This window comes from Engystomops pustulosus, chromosome 3, assembly GCF_040894005.1.
Source record: "Engystomops pustulosus chromosome 3, aEngPut4.maternal, whole genome shotgun sequence".
Lineage (NCBI taxonomy): Eukaryota > Metazoa > Chordata > Amphibia > Anura > Leptodactylidae > Engystomops > Engystomops pustulosus.
The window spans coordinates 34,881,511-34,903,701 of NC_092413.1; the positions used below are offsets into that span (position 1 = coordinate 34,881,511).

Here is a 22,191-nt window from a genome sequence, read left to right on the forward strand (position 1 = left end):
TGCTACTTTTGGAGACTTTTTTTTTTTTTTTTTTTAACAAAAGGCAAAGTCACTAAAGACCAAAACACCACACGTATCAATGAGGAAAAACCGCTAAGATATATCTGACCAGCAGAAAAGGCACGAAAAGCCCCCAAAACAGACTTATGATACCGTATTTTTCGGCCTATAAGGCGCACCGGACTATAAGGCGCATTAGTCCGATGCGCCTTATATATGTAATAATTCCATATATAAGGCGCATCGGACTATAAGGCGCGGGGTCCGGGGGCGTGGTGGAGGTCCGGGGGCGGAGCGGAGACCCGACGGGACGCGACGCAGAGAAGAGACCCGACGAGACGCGGCGACGCGGGGAAGGTGAGCGGGGAAGGTGAGGGGGAGGTGGAGAAGGGCAGCGGACCATACTTACATAGGTCCCCGCTACCGGAGACAGCAGATCTCCAGCGGGAACTGCAGACCACGCGGCAGAAGTTGTTCGTGCCGCGTGGTCTGCAGTTCCTGCTGGAGATCTGCTGTCTCCGGTCGCGGGGACCTATGTAAGTATGGTCCGCTGCCCAGCGCCATACATAGGGCGCACCGGACTATAAGGCGCACTTTGGATTTCCACGGAAATCCAAGGCTTTTAAGTGCGCCTTATAGTCCGGAAAATACGGTACATGTTCCCCATGGTCTGTTTTTGCGGTCTCTGTGTCATCAATGTGTAAGCAGTGTCTTAACTGTATGCCTTAAAAAAAAAAGGCCACGTTTCATCTGATTTCCAAGATCCGCAAAATGAAAGGTTGGCAAATGATGTCACTAGCTTGTCCCAACCTCTTAAAGGGTCACATGATTGTGTTAAATAGCAACTGATCCACAATTACAGAGGGCACATGGATGACACACGTGTGGCATCAGTATTTTTCACATTCCTGTAGACTGCTATGGGAAGGCCCAAGCTGCAAACACGGCAGGAATAGTAGCTGCTCTACAACTTCCATGTGGATTAGTGAAAAAAAACACATTGATGTACATGGGTCCATTGAAATTTGTGTGTCAGTGTGATATCCGTAAAAGAAACAGATAGCACACGGACATAAAACAACGATCATGTGCATGTAGGCCAATTCAGTATTGTCGGATTCCAGCTATATGTATACAATGATCTGCTAAAGTGCTACAGTATATGATGGTGATATATAAAGATGTATTATTAGTATCAACCACAGCAGTTCCACTTAGTTGAGTACATTGGAAAGGATCGGAAGAGAAGACTTTGGGAGGTTGGACCCCATTGGACACCATTCTATTGTTGGTAATATTCAATAACATTAAAAATGGTAAAATTACCTTTAAATTAGTTTGGCCCAGTATAAACACTCTGAAGGAACATCTGTGTACCTACAAGGTTTCCAGGTAACTACATACCTGTGAACAATGATGCAAACTGTGTTGCTTTCGAAATCACATCTAGAGCCGTTTTTATTGCACCAGGTAGTAAATTGTGTTCCACTTTCTCAGCAGTACGCAGAGTTTTATGGTGCTGAGGATATTAAATATTAGACTACTCTCCAAACACGAGTTACCAACATTTCCTTTTCCACTGGTTGTCAGGGAACTTTTGGCTTGTCATGTCTAGAGATGAGTAGCACAAAATCATCCATTTTTCAAAACAACACAATCACAAGTATATCAAGTCCCTGGGCTACATACAAGATAGGGTCTGGAGGTTTGTTCTTAAGTTAAATTTGTATGTAAGTCGAAACTGTATATTTTATGATTGTAGATCCAGACAAAAAAAAAATTTGGCCCAGTGACAATTGGAGTTTAAACATTTTTTGCTGTAATGGGACCAAGGATTATCAATAAAGCTTCATTACAGACACCTTACAGCCGATCATTGCAGGGTGGGACTATAGTAAAGAATTCAGAAAGCTTCACCAGAGGTCAGAGGGGTCTGTCTGTAACTATGGGTTGTCTGCAAGTCGGGTGTCCTTAAGTAGGGGACAGCCTGTATATTTATCCACATTTGTTGTGGTGTAAATTGTAGTCCGCCAACATTATAATAATAATAATCCTTTATTTATATAGCGCCTACAAGGCTTGCAAAATCGGTCCTTGTCCCCATGGGCCTCACAATCTACCAGTATGTTTTGGAGTGTGGAAGGAAACCGGAGGACCCGGAGCAAACACGGAGAAAACATACAAACTCTTTGCAGATGTTGACCTGGGACTTGAACCCAGGTCCCCAGCGCTGCAAGGCTGTAATGCTAACCACTGAGCCACCGTGCTGCAAGGCTGCAACAAATTCAAGTGAAATCAGAGGACTCAAAAAGTTTCCAGGGACTGGGAAATCAGCATCAAACAGTAGCAGGAAAAGGATAAAAAGGAGAAGAAGAGATTTCGGGAGAAAAACGGGATTCTTTTTTTAATTAAAAAAGAAAGAAAAAAAAAAAAAAACATCCGTTTTGGGGCAACTAAGTATCACGTATGGTGACACTAGTGACAGGAGGAGCAAACACATTTAGGGGTAGATATATATATATATTTTTTAAGTACAAAACAATTGTTTTATTTTTGACAGTGTGATGCACACAGTTCATGCACTTTGGGCGCCACATTCATGAAGACCGAGATCAGGTTGTCATGAATGTATTGCTCATTGCACGAAAGTAAGGCAAATTTTACTATGTAGTGCACATATGGCAGGCGTGTCACCATCTTGGTTGTTATCAATGACCCAAGGACTTGTCATTTCTAAAGATCTGTTACAATGTGCCGGTGACGGAAACCCCATATACTGCAGTATGCCAGTTTATGGTAGCATCCGACAACCTAGGGTTAAAGTACCAGTTGGCGGGTCTGAAAAGAAAACAAAAAAGGGAAAAACTACTTAAAACCCCCTAAAATGTTCAAATCACCCCCGTTTCCCTAGAACTTAAAACAAATTTAGTAATATAATCATGTTACACACTAAAAGGTTGGCAAAAGCTGACATAATTTGTCTGCCTTCTGCGTTTCTTTGCTCATCTTAAAAAAACAAATAACACATGCTGGAGTTTTATCAGACGTGTCGGAGAGCAGAACTGTTTTGTTGCCCATCGCAACCAATCAGAGCTCAGCTTTAATTTCATAAACAGCTGTGGGAAAAAGAAAGCTGAGTGACGATTGGTTGCCATTGGGCACTGCTATCAGACACTTCCTATAAACAGCGTCGGACTGGCCCACCGGAGTACCGGAGAATCCTCCGGTGGGCCCTGACGCCTACCGGGTCCCGGTGCTCCGATGCTGTCGGGTTCCCAACTCTCCCATGACTGCGCGGCCGCGGCACTCTCACCCTATTTCTATCCCGGGTTGGGGGGGGATGGGGCCCTATTTCTATCCCGGGTTGGGGGGGGGGGATGGGGCCCTATTTCTATCCCGGGTTGGGGGGGGGGATGGGGCCGGGTTGGGGGGGGGGGGGTGGGGCCCTATTTCTATCCCGGGTTGGGGGGGGGGGATGGGGCCCTATTTCTATCCCGGGTTGGGGGGGGGGGATGGGGCCCTATTTCTATCCCCTATTGGGGCCCTATTTCTATCCCGGGTTGGGGGGGGGGATGGGGCCCTATTTCTATCCCGGGTTGGGGGGGGGGGGGGTGAGGCCCTATTTCTATCCTGGGTTGGGGGGGGATGAGGCCCTATTTCTATCCCGGGTTGGGGAGGATGAGGCCCTATTTCTATCCCGGGTTGGGGGGGGATGAGGCCCTATTTCTATCCCGGGTTGGGTGGAAGGCCCTGTCTCTATAGTTAGTATATAGTCTTTATACAGCCCCAGTACACAGCCATACACGGAGCTACAGGCGCAGTGCACAGCCATACACGGAGCTACAGGCGCAGTGCACAGCCATACACGGAGCTACAGGCGCAGTGCACAGCCATACACGGAGCTACAGGCGCAGTGCACAGCCATACACGGAGCTACAGGCGCAGTGCACAGCCATACACGGAGCTACAGGCGCAGTGCACAGCCATACACGGAGCTACAGGCGCAGTGCACAGCCATACACGGAGCTACAGGCGCAGTGCACAGCAAGACATGAAGCTACAGTCGCAGTTCACTGTAATATAATAAGATGTTTTCCCAGAGATGATTGGACACAGTGTGCATTCACACTGCCATTGTGGGGACGTATATTTGACTGCAACCTTGGCTGAATGCTACAGTTATGTATGGACCTCGATTCTGGCTCTGTATCTTATGTTTGATAGAACGTGATTTACACTTCAATTAGAAGTAGTCTTTCTTATTACATGAAGGGTGGGCCCAGTCCGACACTGCTTATAAATCTCTAAAATCTATATCTAGCAAACGTCCCAACATTTGTAACTTTTAGGCTGCACACATTGGGGCACATTTCCTTACCCGGTCCTGTCGCGGTCCCCGACATCAGACCGGGTCCGATTAAGATGAAGTCCAGCGCGATTCACTAAGATTGTGCGCCCGAGATCCTGCATGTGTCGCTTCCCTGCTGAGGTCTTGCGACACAATTTATGATGTTAAATCCTGCACGTTGTCCGAATCCGTCCCATCATCCGACGGCCACCACCCCCGATGTGCGTCGCGTGAAAGCTGGCACTGATGCGCCAAAATCTGATCGTTTGCGCCAAATACCCCTGTTAAATGCAGTGCCCATCGGAAATAGTTGGGAAACCCGACAAAAATGCGCTCCGTGGACCGTTAGTAAATGAGCCCCATTGTGAATTCAGCGTGGATTTTATGTGCGGATTTAGGTGCGGAAAATCCGCAGTGTGTAATATAGTAGCATTAAAGGAAACCTACCACTTGTAGTGGCAGGTTTCTGATGGAAATACCGGGCACCAGCTCAGGCTGAGCTGGTGCCGGAGCTTATTTTCGTTAGTGTTTTAAACCGCGGTATCGCGGTTTAAAACACTTTTTAAACTTTATAGCCGGCGCAGGCAGGTACGCGCTCGTCGCTTATCATGCGCGCGGCTACATAGGAAGTGAATGAGAGCCGCGCGCATGGTAAGCGCCGAGCGCGTACCTGCCTGCGCCGGCTATAAAGTTTAAAAAGGGTTTTAAACCGCGATACCACGGTTTAAAACACTAACGAAAATAAGCTCCGGCAGCAGCTCACCCTGAGCTGGTGCCCGGTATTTCCATCAGAAACCTGCCACTTCAAGTGGTAGGTTTCCTTTAAAGTGAATGGGATTGGGGAAAAAGTCATGAAGACGATGCCTTTTTTTTCCCACCCGGAAACTGTTGCAAAGCGCAGAAAATAAATGACTTTTCTTGTGCGTCCTCACAGATTTTTGCACTTTTTTTTTACATTGAAGTCTATGGGAGAGTGAAAATGTAGCATGGTGCGGATTTGATGTATATTTGATGTGGATTTTTGCTTGAAATGACATTAGATCAGGTGAAACACAACCGGTAAGAAAAACAATGCACAAAAAAATGCAACACTAAATAGATATAACTGCATGAAAAACGCACGTAAAAACCTTCCAAATTAGGTGCAGATTTTCAGGTGGATTTTCCGCATGACAATCTGCAATGTGTGTATTGTCGCAATCAGTCATCGCCTCCACCAATTATTAAATCTATGTGTATGGGTATAAACCTATGGATACACTACTTGAAATATCCACTTAATATGGTTGAAAATAAGATATGTCCATCAAGTGCAACCACATCACACGCTATAGATACAAAACATTACTATAATATATGTAACTAAGCATTAAGGTGTCTTTGAAGCAAAGACTAGTATCAACGTCAATGCTTGTCCTGAGGGCACTGTATACGTATAGAGCAATGAATGACATTATGTGCAGCTACATCACTATGGCAACAGTACACACTATACAGAAGCCAACATGGCCGCTGCTACCTATAGACTGACTAACATGTACATCTGCAGCCCACACATACATCTACACTTATTTTATCATGTTTATAGAATATAGGCGGCCCCCTACTTAAGAACAGCCGACTTACAGACGACCCCTAGTTACAAACGGACCTCTGGATGTTGTAATTTACTGTACATTAGTCCTAGGCTACAATAAACAGCTGTAACAGTTATCAGAGATGTCTGCTATGAAGCTTTATTGTTAATCCCGGTTCTTATGACAGCACAACATTTTTAAAACCCAATTGTCACAGAGACCAAAAAAACATTTGTCTGCAGTTACAATTATAAAATATACAGTTCCAACTTACATACAAATTCAACTTAAGAACAAACCTACAGAACCTATCTTGTATGTAACCCGGGGACTGCCTGTATAAACAAAAAAACATATTTTTGAATGGGTAGAAAACGAAAACCATCACTATTGCCCACATCAGCCAATCAAAATTCCACTTTCATTTCCTATTGTGCTCTCAAAAACGTGAAATCTGTGTTGTGATTGGTTTCTATGGACAACAGAATTCTTATTTCTTTAAAAAATCTCCCCCAAAGTTTTATTAAATACATTTAATTCATCATGAAAATTCTATTTACGTCCAACGAGGACCTCTATGTTGACCCCATCCCCATCAATAAAACCAAACCATAGAGGGTGCGTTCACACGTGGCGTTTTGGTCGCATTTTCATTGCATTGAAACGCATAACAACAGCTCATGAGAGGTGATTTGCCTAATTACATTACCTGTTTACATCTGTTAACACAATGTTAACGTATACGTTTTGTAAACGGAACTGTTAATGTAATTAGGCAAATCACCTGTCCTCGGCTGTGTTAGTGCGTTTCAAACGCAATGAAAACGCAGACCAAAACGCAACGTGTGAACGCGTCCAGAGGGAGAAGCCTTTATGAGCAGCACAAAGTCAGAGTCAATGTCTAGAGGGGCTAATCTATTGAGATCAAACAAATTATAGAGTTGAATTTTAATATACTTGATCCTTATTACCCACCCCATATTTGGAATTGGGGAGAATCAATAGGCCCCATATACTGCAGATTATGGGCTAAATCACCTATATTTGTAAAAATGAGCCATTTTCATCTGCTGTGCCTGGAGGAACCCCAATACGGTCTCTATAGTCACTCATTTTTCAAGGGGATGTCCATTCAAGTAAATCTCTTCGAGAACTCTGTGAAATATTTCACAGAGTTATTATCAGAAATGTTAGCAAAGCAAAGAAAGATGTACAAGTGCGTAATGCATAAGTGTGCAGCGACAGACCACAGAAAGAAGTATTTGCTTTAGCAAACCTTTATTCCAATGATTCACGGAGTTGTGCGACACCAGAATTGTTGCCTGAAACCTGCTTAAAGTAGTTGTTTCTTTGTTAAAGGGGTTCTACAAAGTTAGATCTTATCTTATCGTTGGGGTGGGGGGGATTTATCTACTGGGTCCCACCCCTGCCGATCACAAGGACAGATGCCCAATGATCCCAACATTCCCATCTGAGAACATTGGAGCATTGGTAATTGCCGGGTGCAGTAGTCTATACCCGAGCGGTCCGACTATTGGCACCCCTCCCACATAGATTGTCATCCCTTATTCTATCGATATATAGGTTAACAATCAAACTGGGTGCCACCACTTTAATCACAGAATAGTCAATAAGCTTCTGTTTTTTGGGACCCCCCCCTCTGTTATACGCATGCTCCACCTGCTGCTCAATAACGGAGAATCGAATCCATGTTCTTATGATTGATGGGTGACCCAGTAGTCAGACCCTCACTAATCAGGTTCTTATCCCTTATCCTGTGACAACACCTTTAAGCCGGCTTTAGGGTGATGGCACACGTGGCATTTTGAACGCGTTTATGGCCCATTAAAAAACGCATTCCTTTTTATGAAAACGCATCCGTTTTTGACAGGTTTGACCAATTATCTTAATTCAAACGCCATGTGTGGCATCACCCTTAGACCACAATTCTCTTGTCAGTGCACTAACTTGACCGCTGAAGTATGAAATAACCCCTTTAAAGAAAAAAAAAAAAAACTGCATTCACTTCCTTTAAGAAATCTCAGTGACTAGTCCATTCATCTCTATGGGACTTTCAGAAATCCTGTAAACCACGTGAGATGAATGGAGCGGATTATTAGTTGTGGAAATGATTGCAACAGATTTGCTGGGTGTGAATATACCCTAACAATTTCACCATGACATGGAGTGTACATTACATGGACAGCACATATGAAAGGGTTAATATGGGAAGGGTCTTCCTATTTTAGAAAACCTCCTACCGCTGTGGTATCAGCACCGCAGAAAGTCCTATAACGTTTTCCTAGGTTTTATAGGCTTCAATCCCAACCTGACATGTGATAAGTATCCCCTGTAGTGTCCCTATTATCTGAGTATAAAGGAACTTATAGTCAGGAAGTGAAGAGGAAGAAAAACTTAAATGAACGTATAAGGGACTAGGGTTGTGGCTTTGCAGGTCAGTAGTAGGTTAGTCTGATACAGGTTAGTACATGACAGGACTAATAACTTACCTGTAAAGCTTTATGATATCCATTCTTCTTGGTAATCCCGTTTTGATGACTGTGGTGCGGTTTGTGTGTCCCATTACAATGAGAAAACTTGAGCTGAGCCATTGAAGAGACTTCTAGGACTCTCAGAAAGCAGTTACATAGACAGAAGTGATCAGCCCCAGGTAGTCAACCAGTCTGTCAGGCTTATCCAGGGAAAGGGTGTGGTAGCACGGGGAGGGGGAAGCCAGCTAGCCCTTCCTTATCCTACATCTCACTCCTTGAAATCAACTGTCACCTTTGTACACCTATAGAAAAGGGTTTTGTGTAGCGACAGGTTGTGTTCACCCTCCACTGTCGCCTTTCCCTCTAGATGGGGAGGGTTCCATAACAACAGACACTTCTGAGGAGCCCCTGGCCGAGACACACACATAACACTCACATAATACACATAACACTCACATATAATACACATAACACTCACATATAATACACATATAATACACATAATACTCACATAACACACACATATAATACACATAATACTCACATAACACACACATATAATACACATAATACTCACATAACACACACATATAATACACATAATACTCACATAACACACACAAAGCACATACCAATCACATGACACACAAAACACACACATAACACTCAAATAACACACACATCACACACACAAGACACACATAATACTCACACATAACACTCACAAGACACACATATCACACACATAACACACACATAACATTCACATAACACACACAACATGGCTGGGAGAGTGAGGAGACACATCAGCCGTGTGGCTGCACAGGGACAGAACTTACTGCCTTAGTATAGTTTACGTTATTAACCCAGAAAAGTTGTGTTACAGCTAATCATTTACTACTAGAGAACTTCATTCACCGCCAGCTATGGATATTACATTATAGAACCTGTTTCCAGGACAAGCAGTTTTATGGCTGAGTAATACTGGACAATTGTGCAGCAGCAGATATCGTATTTAAAGGGATTGTCCACGTTCAACAACTAATTGATATTGTTTGTGGAATGAAAAGTTCTACAATTTTCCAATATACTTTCTGTATCAATTCCTCACAGTTTTCTAGATCTCTGCTTGCTGTCCTGCTATAGAAAGCTTCGCTGTTTACTGAGAGTGGGTAGAAATCTGTCCATGGTCATGTGATGTCACACAGGTGCAGGAGCCGTTTGTATCACACAACTCTGATTGCTCTATGTCAGTGATGGCTAACCTATGGCACTGGTGCCAGAGGTGGCACTCGGAGCCCTTTCTGTGGGCACTCAGGCCATCACCAGAGATGACTCCAGGTATCTTCCTGCAGTCCCAGACAGCCCAGGACTTGCTGTGCAGAGCTATATTAAAGTGACAGCTGTACCTGGGACTATTTTCTGCTATATTGGTGTCCTCAGGTGCTGGTATCAATGAAAACTGTGACAGAGAAGGGAGTATAAATCACAAATTAAATTTCTGTGTTGGCACTTTGCGCTAAATAAGCAGGTCTTTGTTGTAGTTTGGGCACTCGGTCTCTAAAAGGTTTGCCATCACTGCTCTATGTGATAATAATGGCTTGTGCACCTGCCTATCCATCAGATGACCATGGGCAGATTTCTAGTCACTGGAATTTGCGCAATTAAAAACGGACAAAAAACGCATGGGCTTTTAAAAACAGATGCGTTTTTTAACGCATGCGGTTTTTACGATCTGAAAACTAAAAACGGCCCAAAAACTGCCTAAAAACGCCATGTGTGACATCACCCTCCACACGTTCCACAGGGAGCGGAGCTCGGGCCGATCTGGAACGTGTGAACGCACCCTGAGGGCGCGTTCACACGTTCCGCTATCGTCGCGTTCATAACGCGACGCTAGCGCACAGTGGGTGGGGCTCGGGCCGATCGCATATGCGTTTCCCGGGAAATGCATGCGATTAATAACCCGATCGCATGCGTTTCTCTGGAAACGCATATGCGATCGCCCCAAACTCCGTTTTTGACAGGTTTGCGTTTTTGACAGGTTTGACCAATTATCTTAATTCAAACTGCTCAAAAACGCATGCGTTTTTTTCCGATCTAAAAACGCTCTACTAAAAATGGCCCAAAAACGGCCTAAAAACGCCACGTGTGTCTTCACCCTAAGGGCGTGTTCACACGTTGCGTTTTCATTGCGTTTGAAACGCATTACAACAGCTGATGAGGGGTAATTTGCCTAATTACATTACTGTTTACGTTTGTTAACGCAATGTTAATGTATATGTTAACAAACCGCATGTGTTAACAAAATGTTAACATGTGCGTTAACATCGCATTTACGATGCGTTTTGTAAACGGAAATGTTAACAGTGATGTAATTAGGCAAATCACCTCTCCTCAGCTGTTTTATATGCGTTTCAAACGCAATGAAAACGCGGGTCAAAACGCAACGTGTGAACGCGCCCTCAGGGTGATGCCACACATGACGTTTTTAGGCCGTTTTTGGGCCGTTTTTAGGTAGTGCGTTTTCACATAGTTAAAAACGCATGCGTTAAAAAAAGCATCTGTTTTTTAAAAAAACGTTTTAATTGCGCAAATTTGGAAAATGGGACAAAAACGCATGTGTTTTTAAAAAACGGATGAGTTTTTAAAGCATGCGTTTTTAACGATGTGAAAACGTACTACCTAAAAACGGCCCAAAAACGGCCTAAAAACGCCATGTGTGGCATCACCCTAAGGCCAAATTCATGGCCCATAGTGCCGTACTCCAGGGAAAGATAGGACATGTCCTATCTTTTCCCCAGTATGGAACGGTACGGTGCCGCACATGCGCCCATTGCCAACCTATGGGTGATGGCACACGTGGCGTTTTGAACGCATTTTTGGGCCGCTTTTAAGCAGCCCGTCAAAAAAGGCATGCATTAAAAAATGCATTTTTAAATACGCTTCCGTTTTTGACTGGTTTGACCAACTATCTTAATTGAAACTGGTCAAAAATGGATCGTCGGCTGCATATAAGTACCCCAACGGCCTTGTGAATGAAGCCTTGGGGTGATGCCACACATGGCGTTTTTGGTCTGTTTTTAAGCATACGTTTTTGACCATTTTTGAGCATTCACCATGTGTTTCACTGCTTACAACCTGTTTACCTATTAAGATAATTGGAAAAAATATATGCGTTTTTAGGGTGATGGCACATGTGGCGTTTTGAACAAGTTTTTGGGCCGTTTTTCAGCAGTTAAAAAACACATCAGTTTTTGAAAGAACGCATGCATTTTTGACCCGTTTTAATAATTTGTTAAACCTGTCAAAAACGTATGCGTTTTTATATGCATGCATTTTTATGACGGACTGCTTAAAAACGGGCCAAAATGTGTTCAAAACGCCACGTGTGTCTACACCCTAAGGCTGACGCCACACGTAGCACTTTGTCTGTGCTTGCAAACGCAGACAAAGTAGCGCGAAACACCTGCGGCTCGTTCCCTATCGCAGGCATTTCCATGGAAACGCCGATGCGATTGGGCCGAGGCCTGCCCCGGTGGGCGCGACTTTGTCTGCGTTTGCAAGCGCAGACAAAGCGCTACGTGTGGTGCCAGCCTTAGGGTGTAGACACATGTGGCGTTTTTAGGCCGTTTTTGGGCCGTTTTTAGTTAGTGAGTTCTCAGATCGTTAAAAAACGCATGCGTTAAAAAATGCATCTGTTTTTTGAAAACACATGCGTTTTTTGTCCGGTTTTCTGAATTTGGGCAATTAAAAACGGACAAAAATGGATGCGTTTTTAACGATCTGAAAACGGACTAACTAAAAACTGCCCAAAAACGGCATAAAAACGCCACGTGTGTCTTCACCCTGAGGGTGAAGACACACATGGCGTTTTTGGGCCGTTTTTGGGCCGTTTTTACTAAGTGCGTTTTCAGGTCGTTAAAAACGCATGCGTTAAAAAACGCATCCGTTTTTTAAAAACGCATGCGTTTTTGTCCGTTTTTCCGAAATTGCGCAATGAAAAACGGACAAAAACGCATGCGTTTTTAAAAAACGGATGCGTTTTTTAACGCATGCGTTTTTAACGATCTGAAAACGCACTTAGTAAAAACGGCCCAAAAACGGCCCAAAAACGCCATGTGTGTCTTCACCCTTAGGCCGGTGCCACACGCACCGCTTTGTCTGCGTTTGAAAACGCAAACACGGACAAAGCCGCGCCTACCGGCGTTAATTCAATGCATAACACCGGCGGCTTGTTCCCGATCGCAGGCGTTTCCATAGAAACGCCGATTCGACCGGGCCGCTGCCCGCCCCGGTAGGCGTGGCCTTGTCTGCGTTTACGTTTTCACACGTGTCGCACCGGCCTAAAATGGACTAAGAACCATAAGGCCGGCGCCACACAGGGCGCTTTGTCTGCGCTTGCAAACGCAAACGCAGACAAAGTCGCGCCCACCGGGGCGGGCCTCGGCCCGATCGCATCGGCGTTTCCATGGAAACGCCTGCGATCGGGAACGAGCCGCCGGTGTTTCGCGTTAAATTAACGCAAAACACCGGCGGCTCGTTCCCGATCGCAGGCGTTTCCATAGAAACGCCGATGCGATCGGGCCGAGGCCCGCCCCGGTGGGCGCGACTTTGTTTGCGTTTGCAAGTGCAGACAAAGCGCCCTGTGTGGCGCCGGCCTAAGGCTGGTGCCACACGTGGCTTTTTGGTCTATTTTCATGTCCATGTGTTTTCATCATGTTAACTGTTGTGTTTTGTAAACACAAATGTTTACAGTAATTAGGCCAATCACCTCTCCTCAGCTGTTTCAAAACGTAATGCAAACGCATTTTTAACAAGTTTTTAAGCGTGCGTTTTCAGTCCGTTCATCAGTTTTTTTTTACCGTTAACCATGCATTTGGCTGCTTTGAACCTATTAATCTTAATAGATAAACAGGTTCAAAGCAGCAAAACGCATGGTAAACGGTAATAGTACATGTATTGACACTATGTTAACAAAACATATGTGTTAACGCATTTGTTCACATCATGTTACATTACGTTTTGTAAACTCTAATGTTAACAGTAGTATAATGAGGCAAATAATCATCTCTCCTCAGCTGTTGTAATGCCTTTTAAATGCAATGTAAAGGCAACCAAAATTTGAACATGGTGTCAGGGTTTGGTCACACGTGCCCATAGTGCTGCGTTATATGGCTATTTATTTTTGCAAAAAAACAATACAAGACACGACACTACGCATCATATAAACGCACCCTAAAGGTTACTACTAGAGATGAGCTAACATACTCGTCTGAGCTTGATGCTCGTTCGAGCATTAGCGTACTCGAAACTGCTCGTTGCTCGGACGAATACTTTGCCCGCTCGAGAAAATGGCATCTCTGGCAAATCTTTGCTTTTTGGCGGCCAGAAACAGAGCCAATCACAAGCCAGGAGACTCTGCACTCCACCCAGCATGACGTGGTACCCTTACACGTCGATAGCAGTGGTTGGCTGGCCAGATCAGGTGACCCTGGAATAGACTAGCCGCTGCCCGCGCTGCTCGGATCATTCTGTGTCTGGATGCCGCTAGGGAGAGAGCTGCTGCTGGTTAGGGAAAGCGTTAGGGTGTTCTATTAGAATAGTGTTAGGCAGGAGTGATTCTACAAGAACCCAACAGCCCTTCTTAGGGTGAAGACACACATGGCGTTTTTGGGCCGTTTTTGGGTCGTTTTTACTAAGTGCGTTTTCAGATCGTTAAAAACGCATGCGTTAAAAAACGCATCCGGATGCGTTTTTTAACGCATGCGGTTTTAACGATCTGAAAACGCACTTAGTAAAAACGGCCCAAAAACGGCCCAAAAACGCCATGTGTGTCTTCACCCTTAGGGCTACAATAACGTTATACTTTTTTTTTTTTTTATTTGCTTGTGGCTGGGCTTGCTGGCATTAGTAGTGCAGCTAGTACCATATTGTGAGGAATTTGCTGGGAGACCTGCGACCGTTGTGTTTAGCTCTTAGTGACACGCATATCCACCTCAAACACCGAAGTGGGACAATTTATTAGGGGTTTGAGTAGAATTAGGCAGAGTCTGCTGATTTTTTTTTTTTTTTAGCTGTATTTCATTTTATAGCTCAAACTCATCTTGCAAAGCACAAAATCCAGTTGTGTGCTGTCAGTGTAGGTTAGAAACTAGCCATAGCAATAGGATAGCATCGTTTTGTTAAAAAAAATAAACACAATTTTTTTTTTTTTCAAGTTTACACTTTAATTTGGAAAATGTTTATCCCGAGGGCTAGGGGTAGAGGACGAGGGCGTGGACGTGGGCGTCCAACTACTGCAGGGGTCAGAGGCCGTGGTCCTGGGTGGGGTGAGACACCACCTGCTGATGGGGGAGCAGGGGAACGCCGCAGAGGTACACTCCCTAGGTTCATCATGTCTCAAGTTACTGGGACTCGTGGTAGAGCACTGTTGAGGCCAGAACAGTGCGAAGAGGTGATGTCGTGAATTGCGGACAATGCTTCTAGCCATTTGTCCACCAGTCAGTCTTCCACGCAGTCCACCCATGTCACCGAAATCGGCACTTCTCCAGCTCCTCCACCTCAGCCTCCTTCCCCCCAGTCTGCCCCCTCCCAGCAAAATTTGGCATTTGAAGCGTCATACTCTGAGGAACTGTTTTCTGGACCCTTCCCACAGTCACAAACCACTTGTCCTGCTGCTGCTGAGCTATTTTCCGATGCCCAGGTTTTCCACCAGTCGCAGTCTGTGGGTGATGATGACATTATTCACGTAGTGGAAGAAGTGTGTAAAGAGGTGTCGGACGATGAGGAGACACGGTTGTCAGACAGTGGTGAAGTTGTTGTCAGGGTAGGAAGTCCGAGGGGGGAGCAGACTGAGGGATCGGAGGATGATAAGGTGACAGACCCAAGCTGGGTTGATAGGCCGGGTGAACACAGTGCTTCTGAGACGGAGGCGAGTCCTATAGCAGAACAGGTTGGAAGAGGCAGTGGTGGGGCCAGACGGAGAGGCAGGGCCAGAGCTGGTGCATCAGCGCCAAATGTTGCCCGTAGTCAAGCTCCCGTGGCGAGGGCTAGATTTTCAGAAGTCTGGAGGTTCTTTAAAGAAACACCGGATGACCGACGGACTATGGTGTGCAACCATTGCCAAACCAGGATCAGCAGGGGTTCCACCACTACTAGCTTAACTACCACCAGTATGCGCAGGCATCTGAATGCTTAACACCCCACTCAATGGCACCAAGCCCGTTCACCTCCGGCCGGGCACACCACTGCTCCTTCCCCTGTGTCATCTGCTAGTCAGCCCCCTGCCCAGGACCCCGGCCCAAACACCTCCCGTGCGAAAACCCCATCTCCACCTCCACGATGCTCCACAGCATCCACCAGCGTTCAGCTCTCCATACCCCAGACGCTGGAGCGCAAAAGGAGGTATAGCGCAACCCACCCACACGCCCAAGCCCTCAACGTCCACATCTCCAAGTTGCTTAGCCTGGAGATGCTGCCCTATAGGCTGGTAGAGACCGAGGCCTTTCGAAACCTCATGGCGGCGGCCGCCCCTTGGTATTCGGTCCCCAGCCGCCACTACTTTTCCCGATGTGCCGTCCCAGCCCTGCACAAGCACGTGTCAGAGAACATCCTCAGTGCCCTGACCAACGCCGTTTCTGACAAGGTCCACCTGACCACGGACACGTGGACGAGTGCTGCCGGGCAGGGCCACTATATATCGCTGACGGCACATTGGGTTAACTTGGTGGAGGCTGGGACCGAGTCTGACCCTGGGGCTGGTCATATACTGCCGACGACGCGGATTGCGGGGCCTACCTCGGTCCAGGTCTCAAAGGCCTACTATGCCTCCTCCTCCTCCCACCCCTCCTCCACCTCCTCCTCTGAATTACCATCCGTGGGCATGGCGCCATCAGTCGGTAGCTCTAGGCACAGCAGCAGTGCCATCGCTAAGCGACAGCAGGCGGTGCTCAAACTGCTGAGCCTAGGCGATAAAAGGCACACCGCCCAAGAGTTATTACAGGGCATCACAGCGCAGACTGATCTGTGGCTGGCACCGCTGAACCTGAAGCCAGGCATGGTTGTGTGTGACAACGGCCGTAACCTGGTGGCAGCTCTGCAACTCGGCAGACTGACACATGTGCCATGCCTGGCCCATGTGTTAAATCTCATAGTTCAGCGTTTCCTCAAGACATACCCCAATCTGTCTGATTTGCTCACGAAGGTGCGCCGCATCTGTGCGCATTTCAGAAAGTCCAGCACAGATGCTGCCACTCTCAGGGCAGCGCAGCGCCGCCTCCAACTGCCCGCTCACCGACTGTTGTGCGACGTGCCCACGAGGTGGAATTCAACACTAACCATGTTATCCAGAGTTTACCAGCAGCGCAGAGCGATTGTAGACTGCCAGATGTCAACTTCCACCAGAACTGGTAGTCAGGTCAGTCAGCATCCTCAAGTCTTCAATGAGGAGTGGACGTGGATGTCTGATATCTGTCAGGTGCTAAGTAACTTTGAGGAGTCAACACAGATGGTCAGTGGTGATGCCGCCATCATCAGCCTCACCATCCCGCTGCTTGGCCTGTTGAAAAACTCTCTGGTCAGCATGAAGTCGGAAGCTTTGCGCTCGTCACAAGAGACGGGGGAAGAAGATTCTCTTGTTGATAGCCAAAGCACCCTTAGGTCTGTTTCTCAGCGCATATCGGAGGAGGTGGAGAAGGATGAGGAGGAAGAGGAGGAGAATGTTGGCGAGACAGAAGAGGGGACCATTGTTCAGTCCTTCACTGTTCAGCGTGTATGGGCAGAAGAAGAGGAGTTGGAGGAGTTGGAGGAGGAGGAAATGGACAGTCAGGCCAGTGAGGGGAGTGAATTCTTGCGCGTTGGGACCCTCGCGTTCAAAGAATTTATTCCAGCACCGATTACTAGGTATTCACTCTCCTGGACCCACGGTACAAGCAAAATCTTTCCACTCTCATCCCTGGAGAGGAAAGGAGTGTGAGAATGCATGAATACCAGCAGGCCCTGGTGCACAAGCTGAAACAGTATTTCCCTTCTGACAGCGCTAGCGGCAGAGGGCGTACTTCTGCGGGACAAGTAGCGAGGGAGAGTAGGCGACCAGGCAGCTTGTCCAGCACTGGCAGGGGTACGCTTTACAAGGCCTTTGCCAGTTTTATGTCACCCCAGCAAGACACTGTCACCTGTCCCCAGTCTCGGCAGAGTAGGGCTGATCTTTACAGAAAGATGGTGAGGGAGTATGTAGCTGACCATACCATCGTCCTAAATGATCACACAGCTCCCTACAACTACTGGGTTTCAAAGCTGGACATGTGGCACGAACTGGCGCTGTACGCCTTGGAGGTTCTTGCCTGCCCTGCTGCTAGCGTGTTGTCCGAGCGGGTTTTCAGTGCAGCTGGTGGCATCATCACCGATAAGCGTACACGCCTGTCGACTGACAGCGCTGACAGGCTGACGCTTATCAAGATGAATAAAGCCTGGATTTCTCCGCATTTCCATTCTCCACCAGGTGAAAGAAGCTGAACCTGAATAATGTATGCACTCCTCCTCCTCATTGTCCTCCTTCTCCTCCTCTTTGTACACTAAAGCAGAGGAAACTGGCTATTTGTTTGCCAGGGCCAACTGGCTCTGGCTATAGTGCTCTATGTATTTAATTTTTCTGGAGGGCCAACTACCCTGTCCTCTGTTTTAAACAATTTTTGGGAGTGCCACATACAGGCACTCAATCTATGTAATTTTTCTGGAGGACCAGCTACCTGCTCCTCTGGTTTGAAAACTTTTTTGGACTGCCACATACAGGCACTCAATTTATTTAATCTTTTTGGAGGACCAGCTACCTGCTCCTCTGCTTTGAAAACTTTTTTGGACTGCCACATACAGGCACTCAATCTATGTAATTTTTCTGGAGGACCAGCTATCTGCTCCTCTGGTTTGAAAACTTTTTTGGACTGCCACATACAGGCACTCAATCTATGTAATTTTTCTGGAGGACCAGCTACCTGCTCCTCTGGTTTGAAAACTGTTTTGGACTGCCACATACAGGCACTATCCAAATTAAATTGTCTCCATAGCAAAAGTAGTCCATATAGCTGCCTCCATACATGGTCCCCTTATCAAACGAGCTGTGTCAGGCAGAATTTTGGATTGTTTTCATGGCTTCCATATTAACTTTGTCGCCACCCTGCTGTGTAATCCACAAAATATACTGGCAAACTTTTATCATTTACCAATATTATTTCAGCGCTTCTTGCGCATCTGTTTACATTCCCCTCACCCGCCAGAACCCAAACTTATAAGAACGCTACTACACTTGATCTTATACAAAAGGTTCTTAGAAGTGCTGTTTGGGGAGTAGCCTAGAGACAGGGGCTTGGATTGGCGAAAGCTCGTCTGGCAGCGGAGCGCCAGCTCCATCCCAAGATCCAACTAACATAGTTTTAACTGCAGCACCTTTAATCTACTACTAGTTCACTGCCTCCATACATGGTCCCCTTATCAAACGAGCTGTGTCAGGCAGAATTTTGGGTTGTTTTCATGGCTTCCTCATCAAACTTGTTAACTTTGTCGCCACCCTGCTGTGTAATCCACAAAATATACTGGCAAACTTTTATCATTTACCGATATTATTTGAGCGCTTCTTGCTCACCTCCTTTGGTTCCTCTCTGACACCCATTGGTTTTAAGCCTGAGTTCATTTGGGGTATGTTGCCAAGACACTCTCTAGCCTGCCGCTGCTGCCTCTGCATAGTCCCCTATAGTGTCAGGGTCAATTATTGGATGTTTTAGATGCTATCTAGCCTCATTCGGTCACTCTGTCATTGCCATGCTGTTGCCCATACTTTTGGCATAATGGTGCGATTAAGCAGCCTCAGAGGCATCCATGCATGCTGCCCCTGCTGTTTCCTGTCCATTTCCGTGGTGTTTCCATCCTTTTCTGAGGTTCCCAGGTGCTTGGCCAAGCTTCCCTGTGCAGATCCTTGGTCCCCTTGAAAAATGCTCGAGTCTCCCATTGACTTCAATGGGGCTCGTTATTCGAGACGAGCACTCGAGCATCGGGAAAAGTTCGTCTCGAATAACGAGTACCCGAGCATTTTAGTGCTTGCTCATCTCTAGTTACTACCAACCTTGATGTGCTTAGAAATAAAAGCTAGTCTGAGGCATTTACTTTTCCCTTCTGTCTTTTTTTTTTCTTTCTTTTTCTTAATGGGGCTTATTTACATTTTCTGTCAGGTTTTCGAACGTTTTCGGGGATTGCACCGCCGGGACAGGCATTTAGAAGGGGATTGTGTCGCACACGGTCAAATTTCATGCGACAGAAATCGGGAGGCATGCCCCTGGATGTTTCGACGGATTCAGACTGATCGCGGGATTTAACATTTAAATTGTGTCGCAAGACAATGCACTTATATGCACCCGGAAGAAGAAGGTGAACACCGGCGGACCTGAGCGGGGAAAGCGACACATGCAGGATATTGGGCGCTGGATCTTAGTGAATCACGCCAGAGTCCATAATTGTCAGACAACACAGCGGGGTTCGCGACAGGACAGGGTAAGTAAATGTGCCCCATTATCTTCTATGGAGAAATAAGGTCCTACCACTGTTTTGAGTATAAAAAGAATTGGAAGATATGTTCTGAATTCATGGGTCTAATAGATTTATTTTTTGTGTGTGTATTTTATTTTTCGACAATATGTAATTGTTGAATGATCATCCCTAAAGAAGAATGGGGTTTAAAAATCTGATCAGTGGGGTTCTGACTGCTGATCATAAGATCGGGGGGATCCTGTTCTCACTAACTGTTGTAGCATCAGCCACGTTCACGCATGAAGTTTGCGTTTCAAAATGTATCGCACAGACTCCTCCTGCAATCACCTATTGCTGTAAGAATGTGTATACATTGCAGCCGGTGCTTTTGAAACGTAAGGCAAACGTCACACAAACGCCATGTGTGAATGTGGCGTGAGCATACGCCCTGCTCATCCGATCTAGGTGCGTTCATACATTGTGTTCTGAAACGCAATTGACAGGCTCCACTCACAATCGCCTTGTGCCGAACTTCTGTTGGATTTTGCACGTTCTTGTAGGGGAAAACTGCTTGCATAGGTATTTAAGTAGTGTCATGCCACACAACTTAGGGTGAAGACACACGTGGCGTTTTTAGGCCGTTTTTGGGCCAATTTTACTAAGTGCCTTTTCAGATCGTAAAAACGCATGCGCTAAAAAACGCATCCGTTTTTAAAAACGCATGCTTTTTTGAAAATGCATGCGTTTTTGTCCGTATTTAACTGCGCAAATTCAGAAAACCGGACAAAAACGCACACGTTTTTACGATCTGAAAACGCACTTAGTAAAAACGGCCCAAAAACGGCCTAAAAATGCCACGTGTGTCTTCACCCTTAGGGGGTCCCGGCAATCCGTCTGCCGTATTTAACTTGCAAATTGTGTTGCACGCCCCAGGTTAAAGGTGCACCACAATAAAGATGGTGAACTCTGTCGGGCCAGTGTCATGATTTCTGGCGCATGATCTTAATGAATGTTTCACACCAAGCATTATAAACGGACAAAGGCACTTTTAGTGAAGTTTATGTCTTTCTAATTACGGTGTCCCATTGAGTCAAGGCAATTCCAGTTGCAATGCCATGTGTGAACCCTCAGGGCACTTTCCCACCATACGTTGTGTCACGTTTTTTGATGCTTTTTTCACACAATCCAAAGGCTTCAGCCTTGGTCACATGCTGAGGTTACATTGCGTTTTTACAGATGCAGTGGAAACGCAATGTAACCTCAGCATGTGATCAAGGCTGAAGCCTTCGGAATGCGTCAAAAGCGCATCAAGAAACACGACGCAACGCATCGTGTGAAAGCGCCCTCAATATTATGGTAGCGTTGGAAATCATGGAGCACAGACTCCCATTCACTGTCTATGTGAAAGCTGGGCATATACTCCACAATTTCCGACATTCCCATACTTTCAAATGTAGCGATGGGGCACATGCTTGACCTTCCGCTACATCAATCAGAGAGATTGAACCCCCCCCCCCCCCGTTCTTGTGATCATCAGTTGAACCCCCACCCCTTACCCCAAATCAGATTGTTATCTGTTATAATCTGGATAAGGGATGACTTTGCTATCTGTCACGTGCAAACATATTTACTTGTGATGTCACAATGCAACATTTTGTGTCATGTGACCAATGTCCCAGCGGTGTAGTGTTACTTGCATTGTTGCGTCCATGTGACTGTGTTGTCCTGACATTGTTGTGGATATTTGTAGATGTTCTATACAAGGAAACTTGTATTTCTGGTTTACTGGTCAGTAATGAGGCTGGAGAAAAGCTGTTCTGAGGCTACACAACACATGTCACCTGTGCTATGTACTGTATGTCCTCTGTGTATCAGACAACTATCGGGTGTAGAAGCCTCCTCAGATACTGATGACCCACTCTTCATTAGGTGGGGTCCAACACTCAGAATCCCCATAGTCATCGATAGCCGGGAAGGGAGATGAAGGCTGCTTTCACGTGTTTAGAAGCACAATGCAAATGTCCGGGGGAGCAGCTTGGCCCGATTGCATATTTGTTTCCATTGAAACACATGGGATTGTTTACATGCAAAACACTGGTTACCAATCGCATGTGTCCCCAGACATTTGTGTTGCCATTCTCAACGCAATCCAAACTGAACATGTGACTGCAGCCTAAGGGTGGTGGCACACTTGGCGTTTTGATCCCATTTTTAGTCCCTTTTTAGTCATGCGTTTTCAGTCTGTTAAAAAACACAC

The 22,191-nt window shown here is 46.0% G+C and overlaps 1 protein-coding gene across 1 annotated transcript in view; it reads right to left on the bottom strand.

Moving 5' to 3' along the window:
- The window catches only part of LOC140121167 (serine palmitoyltransferase 3-like), a 74,566-nt gene extending 65,712 nt beyond the window's left edge, over window positions 1-8,854 (bottom strand). Inside the window, exon 1 of the mRNA XM_072140451.1 lies at window positions 8,436-8,854. Coding sequence (XP_071996552.1) covers window positions 8,436-8,537 — 102 coding nt within the window. The 5' untranslated portion in view covers window positions 8,538-8,854. The remainder of the gene's footprint in view (window positions 1-8,435) is intronic.
- Window positions 8,855-22,191: the final 13,337 nt, after the last annotated feature.